At 45.6% G+C, this 8,101-nt stretch overlaps 1 protein-coding gene across 1 annotated transcript in view; it reads right to left on the bottom strand.

The window, feature by feature from the left end:
• Nucleotides 1-1,361: 1,361 nt before the first annotated feature.
• Nucleotides 1,362-8,101, bottom strand: part of LOC132388816 (NACHT, LRR and PYD domains-containing protein 3-like) — a 71,443-nt gene continuing 64,703 nt past the window's right edge. Inside the window, 1 exon segment of the mRNA XM_059961238.1 lies at nt 1,362-1,518. Coding sequence (XP_059817221.1) covers nt 1,362-1,518 — 157 coding nt within the window.

Here is an 8,101-nt window from a genome sequence, read left to right as displayed (position 1 = left end):
AACAACACGTCGATGGCGGTAATTGCTCAGCAACGACTTCATTGTGTTGTCCATCAATTGTTTCACATTCAGTCATATTGTAGACTTGTATTAAAGATCCACAATGTTTCTGATACAGCATGCAACTGCACACATTTACTGAAGTATTACTACCAGTCGATGGTTTAATTGTTACACCTAACTCAGACAACCGCTCCCAAATAAACGTAGAGAATCAATTGTTATAATATATGTGGAACAATATTACCAAATGCAGTTCACCTGCAACAAGACCAAAAGCACAGAGACCTGATCACAACACCATTGAATACAGGCAGCTGGGAGATCACTGCCTGACCTGTTGCGTTCCACAGGTGTTGGGGGAATCGCGACATTTCTGCAGCGGTCTTCCGATCCAGATACCAGAATCCACATTCCTTGTTTTTGCATTCAATTCCTGAACATTGGAGTATTAGGACTGGACGGGTGACAGTTGAAACCAGCGACAGAAATAATTACAATATTGGAATTAATCCTCATTTCCCCGAAACGGCAGCTGACACTGCGGCTTACCGGGAATTCCAAAGGCTGAAATAAAAAGATAGTAGACGTCCTCTATCCGCCAGATGACTGGATACACCATTTCCGTGAGAATGTGTGGGCGCTGAATCTACAGCTCCGGCAGACACTCTGAGCTGATCCTTTCCAAACGGCCCGATTTATACAGAGGATCGGTCTCCAGAGATACGATTATGCCCCTGACTAGCTTCCTTCGTTACAGTCACTAGAACGAACACTTGAATTCCACACCATTGATTCTGATGTAAATGCCGGGCTGATTGTAAATAAGCGCATCAAAATTCGCGGGCGTTACCTTCGCAATTTTCCACTCATGTGGTTGAGCTCTAATGCCAAAGGTTGAGTGTTGTCACCACGCAGCCACGTTCACAGAGTTCACGCTTTTGATGATTGATATTCATCTGTAAGGAATTCACCAGCACTGTCCTATCCCTATCGTCTTTCTTTGCGATTTCCCAGTTTAAACCCTCCTTCAGTACTTCACATCCCTCCTGGCCACACACATTGACCAACACACATACACGTGAACGAAGACACACACACACACACACACACACACACACACACACACACACACACACACGCACACAAACACAAATACGAAAGGATAAAGTAGACAGGAAAAGGTCGGCCTAGCAAATGTCAGATGAACTGGTTGCTCAGCGAAAAACATGAGAAAGTCTGCAGATCCGCTGCTGAGGTGGACAGCTTGGATTTATTTTCCCCGTTCATTCCTGGGCATCGCTCCAGTGTGCAGACTCAATATGTGGATGGTATTTGCGGGTCCTCAGCAGCGCACGCACCTACGCCGTCATCCATGGCTTCTGCTTAGCGCGTGCAGTGTTGATCTTGGCCACAGTGACGTCGTCGATGCACTTGCTGATGTAGCTGGTCACTGATGCCGTGTACTCCTCTACGTTGGCAGAGTCACCATCGGTTGCAGCCTCCTTGAGCATGTACCTGTCAGTGTGCTCAAATCAGTCTTGAAGAACAGAGATGGCTCCTGTTGGTCTGGTTTTCTCCTGCTTCTGAACTAGTCTGGAGCGCCTAACTAGCGGTCTGTATGCTGGTACTAGCATAACAGAAATGTGGTCTGAATAACCAAGGTGGGTGCGGTGTTCCGCCCGGTACACGTCGGGAAAGTTTGTATAAATGATCTCCAACGCGTTCTCCCCTCTCGTTGCAAAGTCCACATATTGATCGAATTTGGGGAGCAATGACGACTTTGAAATTCCCACACCCAGCTGTGGGAACCCCAACTTGTGATTGGGTCCGTTCGTTCACCCACCATTACGTCAGTGCTGGTCAGTATTAAGGCTGATTTATACTGGTGCGTCATATCGACGCAGTAGTTGACGCGTACCCTACGCCTTACTTGTGCCGTACCCTATGCTGTAGGGTGACGTGCAGAAAAGCTACTCACGCGTCACGGCGACGCAAACCGCAACAACTGTGATTGATCCGCTTGGTAGCATCGCATTTCCTCCTACGCATTTCCGGATGCTTTTTGTCCGCCATGCCTTTTGGCGGTGCGTACACCGTTGCGAAATAAATGAACCAAATTGTCAGATCTACCTGCCGACATGCGAAAATGTTTGAAATGCATTTCCTCGTCCATGTCTCTCAGGAAGAAACACTAAACAGCGGCATGGAAACCCCACCGCCAACTAGCGCTTTGACGTACACCAACGCATGCTCGGTATTGCGTAGAGCGACGCAGAGGTGAAAATCAGGGTTATGGCAGAGCCCGTACGGAAGAATCAGCTTTGACGACAGCTAGGCCGCTATTTTATCAAAACTCCGCCCACTATCGCAAGTTTAACAGTATTTAACAGGCGAATTAGCAATCAATTCGAAGTACGACTATCGACCCAACTAGTTCAATGCTCAGGGTATTCACACATTGCCGAAATCAATCCAACAACGATATCCTCACAATTAAAACCGTCAGGTTCGGCTAGCGGGTTAATCTAGGGGAAGACTGCTTGAGGCCGGTCCAAACTTGAGTAATGGTGTTTGGATGCATGTTGCGTCATATCTTCCCCCGTTACAAATCAGTGCCACGAAAGTAGAAACAGTGCACCATCTGCAATTAAAAGACTGAGCATTTTAATTCTAAATTTGGTTATAGGTTAGTAAAGATCCAGAAAACAAGAAAAAAATGCGTCAGTTCACATAAAACTGCCCAATGCTCACATTTCCGTCCCTGCATCCCCCATCGGTCTAACTCGAGTGTCGCGGACCCTCGTATCCTCGCTCCAAGTCCACTCCGTCCAGCAGTCTACCTCTTCCCTCCACTCGCGCCTACTGACTGCAAGTTTCCCCGACAAATACCCTGAAATTCCTTCTCTCAGAGCCACAAGGAGGAAGAGCAGACTCTTATTGGAGGACACACATTCCAAATACGCGTACAAACACTGCCACTGCAGAGACGTCATTGCATCAGCAGTGAACCCTTACAGCGCGTTACATACAGGTCTTTCATCACAGCACAAAGCCAGTTAAGTGTCAGCATGTGTCCTTCCATCTCATTTTCGTGCCTATAAAGGATTTTATATGCCCAGTTGTTGTGAAGGCCTGTCTCTTACAGCATGCGGGCTATAGTCATAAGCATCTGTATCCTAACAGTACGGTGCCATTTTTTATAGATTTGTACGCTTGCAGTACGTGGCCAGCTGTTGTAAAATCAAAATTTCTTACAGTATAGTGCCGAAAATTGCAAAGATCTCTGTCCTTAGTCTGGAGCCAACTGCTGTAAACGTCTGTGTTCTTGCACTGCAGGGTTTGGTATCATAAAGGCCTGTGCTGGTGAAGTTTTTTATGTCAGCCTTTCAGTGCGAAAGCCCAGGTTTGCCCAGCTCTCCATCATGTTTTGATAAATCCTCTTCTTATTTTAGAGTTTTGTGCTGCTCTAAGCCTTCATTGGACAATGCCGTTTCCTGTCAGCTCATTGTGCTTTGAATACAGTAGCAGTGACTTTATATCAGTGTGTCCTTATCGTGCAAACGAACCTTATATACACTATGGCAGATAAAAAGTGTCATGGAGACCAGTCAGAGTTTTTGCTACCATTACTGGACATAGGATCTTTGTGGGATGGGGTAGACCATTTAACCCATAAAGTCTAGTCTATGAGGTCTATAAGCTCCTGTTTCAACATTTCCCAGTTCCCTTCCCCAGTCTCTTCTCAGAGTTCGGCAGGTAAATTCTCCTGAAGTATCGGCCCCGTTCGTCGTTGAACGCTCCGGTTGATCGCTTACTGCACCAGTGGTCCCAGATGACAACCAGAAACGGAATAGAAATAAGAATTCTGTCACATGCTCATTTGATACGTTGCTCACTGTTCCTCAAATCATTGAACAATAAACAGTGAAGAGTACAGCAAGAAACAGTCCTCTCGGCTGATTTCCTGTCTGATGACCGTGACGACAATTCACACTGCATCTTTGGCTGCCTCTGGTCTGTCCCCGGAGGACTAAACCCCCAACAGCATTTCCCGCCAATGCCGTTTACCCATCACCGCATCCTATTTAATATTCCCAAGCTGAGAATATCACCATACTCCATTCCTGATCCCGCTTTTCTCCATGTCCTTCTCCTAAGTAAACACCAATGAATGTAAAGTAATTATCTTGTGCCTCGCATGCTGACTCTGGTTACAGGCATAAATCCTCTTCATTGTCCTTGAGTGGCCCTGTGCTCTCCACAGAAAATTGCTGTTTCAATCTATGCCTAAAATACTTTGGTATCCCCGATAATCGCACGCAATGAGGGTATTTCCTGTCCGTTGTTATTTCTCCTGATTCACAGTGTGACTGTGTGACTTGGTTCTTGGATCATATATGCCCCTCCAAGACTCGGTCTAATTTGAACTTCCGAAATTTTGAACAAGACTCATCCTACTTTTAGTTTAACTAAATACAATGCCTGTCACCATCTACAGTTCTTGAATGTCCTCTTCCTGCTCTACCTCCCTCAAAGGAACAGGAACATTCTGAATTTGATCGACTTTCAGATGTCAGATATGCACTAAGCCAGTAACATAGGTACCCAGACGAATCCGTCCGATTCTTGCCCAGTTCTGCTTGAAATAGCCTTCCCCAAATATGCATTTTTCCACCAAAGGTCCTGTCTCATCCATGAAATTGATGACCTGAAAACAGCCTGAATTTTAATACTTAAATATTTCCAGATGTAACTCCAATAATCTCGCTAGGCTCATTTCACAATGTAAATTTAACTGCGTCTCCCTCCCTGGTGGACACCTATATAAGGTTTCGGGAAATCTTCCTGAACAAACTTAACAAATAACGTCATCCAAGGCTTAGGGGTTAGGCTTTTCCCAATGAATCTGTGTAGATTATTCATCAACTACAGTTGCTCTAATTGACGTCAGGCGATAACCTGTCGACATATCTTTTCCTCTGTATGCTGTCTGCTGGGAGGCTAAGTATAGTAACATCACAGCAATTTCACCATCCTTATTCTTGAGCTCTACCCATTTTTTATTACTGATGGAGCCTCTGCGATGAAAGCGCCTCTATGACATCCTGCCTGATCAACAGCAGAAATCCACTAAATCCTTCGACCTCCCTTTGGACTGTGTGAATCCTCTGAAACCTGGAATGTTTGGCTGCCGTTCCTGCCCTTCTCTCATCCAGATCTCCAGAATGGGCGATCCACCGTGGGACGTACTCGACCGGGATTCAAGAACATCTGCCGTAACTGTTACACACCCTGCTTTAAAATAAACTCACTCCAACAACAAACTGGCGTTCTCTCGCACTTTCTATTTTCTGTAGCGTGATGTATCTCTCTCTCTCTCTCTCTCTCTCTCTCTCTCTCTCTCTCTCTCTCTCTCTCTCTCTCTCTCTCTCTCTCTCTCTCTCTCTCTCTCTCTCTCTCTCTCTCTCTCTCTCTCTCTCTCTCTCTCTCTCTCTCTCTCTCTCTCTCTCTCCCCCTCTCTCTCTCGCACGCTCGCTCGTACGCTCGGTCGTACGCGCTCTCTCTCTTTCTCTCTGTCAATATCAGGCAGTTTCATAAGAACGGTGAATCACCGGTAAAAATTTCGCCTCAATCTTCAAATTAATCGGAGGGGAGGGTCAGAAACAAGGGGAATTTCTCTGGGATGCTAATGTCAGTAATACCGTCGGGATTAGTTGTACACGGTTGTTTTTTGACTCTATGGCAACACACACTGAAGCCTGGAGAAACTCTGCAGATCAGGCAGCAACTAATTGAAAGAGAAAACAGTCAACCTTTCGAGCCGTCACCCTCTTTTAAGAATCTGATATATGTGTGATCTTAAGTATTCCGAGACCCTGCAGAATTTCTCCTGTTTGTTTTGTAAGGCTGTTCATCACTTTGTTTCCATGTACCCAAAATTGGAGGGGGGGGGGGAGAGGGAGTGTGGTGGATGATAATGTTGAGCATGATGCAGCTGAAACTTCATTCTATACAGCATTCATTTCTAACGATTAATGAATTTCAAAATCAGATCCATTGGGTATTTCACCGCATTCTTCAGTTCCTCTCGGAATTTGCTCTGAGTCAGGGCGTAAATACACGTGTTGCTGCAGGAGCTGAGAACCTGCAGCATTCCCGATGTCTCTAGTATAATGTAACGGGGATCCCTGACGGAATTAACAAAACTCATTGAAATCAGTCTATAGGTATAAAATACCACCTGAGTTGCCCACAACAATGTGAAACTACCGGTTATGCTGAAGAGCAAAACGATGGATTTTCGACGGTTCTCCGTCTCCCGGTCCTTGACATTCTCTCGACTGTTTATTCCCCGGAGTCCATTCCGGGCCCGACTAGCCTCTAGAATCCGCCTGGCAGTCATGATATTAAACAGCAAAATCAGAAAGAATGGGAGACAGGGAGTTAAAATGCGGTGAAACATTTCAAATGCCGTCCATGAAGGAGAGTTTTTATAGCTAGATGTAAGAACACAAAACCAGGGAACACCGTCAGTAATTTCTCTAGGCTCATATACAAAGTTCCAGGGAACACACTCCAAACAGGCCAGCACACTCACTGTCCCGATAACCACAGCCACCGTTATCTCGATGCAATATTTTGTTTTCAGTTTCTCACAGCAAATAGCCACAAAGCGATCGACGGTGAAAGCGACAGTCAGCCAGACAGAGGTCGCAGTGCAGGCAAAAACCAACCAAATATTGAGTCTGCACACAGGAGTGATGTCCAGGAATGAACGGGGAAAATAAATCCAAGCAGTCCACCTCAGCAGCGGATCGGAGATAACGACCAGGAGATCGGCCGCAGACATTCCCACCAGGTAGCGAGTGACACATTTGGAGAGACCGCACTTTCCCCGGGACAGGATCACAATCGCCATCAAGTTCGCTGGAAGAGAGACAGGAACAGCAAGTTACGAACACATTGAGCAAAAGACAATGCCGCAGTTTGAGATACCATTTTATTTTTGCATTTAACGTTGGAATGGTCTAGATAGGGCGGAGAGCTGGCGGAAACAGAGATGTTTAAACAACAAGGCAAAAACAATATTATCTGAATGCAGGTGCGTAACTGATGAAAGGACTGTGAAGTGGGTAACGAAAGATAAAACTTGTTATCTGCCTACTGACAGTCAATACTGGATGGAACATTTTCTACCGGCGCCTTCCTCATCTCCTTTCGATGAAATGAATACATCCAAATTCCTCCATCGGACAATCATCAACTTCCATGGCGATCCCTGCCAGCGACAGAACAGCCGAAGGACGGATTTTTTTTTTTTTTAATAAATGCTGTAACTGCATATTTAGGCCAAACAGAATATGTCGAAGACCCGCTCAAAGGGAGGCCCGTAACACGAGTGTTAACTGGTTTCTCTTTCTATATAAGCTTCATGGGGCTCGGTGCTCCCAGCATTCCATGTGCCTGTTTACAATTGAAGCATTTGCCACCTCAGTGACTTTATAAGATAGCATTGACTGATTCCAGAGGATACAGCACGGAACAATGTCTAAATGTCTACAGGTGGCAATATAACCAGCGACAGAAACAATCACAACATTCGAATTAAACTGCGATTCCCATCAACGGCATTTGACACTGTAGCTTACCGGGAATTGCAAAGACTGAAATAAAAGGATAGTAAACTTCTCGTATTCGCCAGATGACCAGATACACCATTTCAGTTAGAATCTCACTCCTACTGCTCCTGAACTCACAGCTCCAGCTGATACTGAACTGCTGCAATCCAAACGACCGTGATTTATATAGGGTATCAGTCTCTGGAGACGGTTATACCCCTGACTAACTTTCTTAGTTACAGTTACTTGAACATGCAATGTGTATAACACAACAAACAGTGCAATGTCAAGAGAAATAATAAGGACACACGCACACACACACACACACACACACACACACACACACACACACACATACACACACACACACACACACACACACAGCCACACACACACAGACACACACACACACACGCACACACACACACAGACACACACAGACAGACAGACACACACACACACACTCACACACACTCACA

The sequence above is a fragment of the Hypanus sabinus genome, unplaced genomic scaffold (assembly GCF_030144855.1).
Source record: "Hypanus sabinus isolate sHypSab1 unplaced genomic scaffold, sHypSab1.hap1 scaffold_417, whole genome shotgun sequence".
NCBI lineage: Eukaryota > Metazoa > Chordata > Chondrichthyes > Myliobatiformes > Dasyatidae > Hypanus > Hypanus sabinus.
This window is presented reverse-complemented; position numbering and strand designations above follow the sequence as displayed.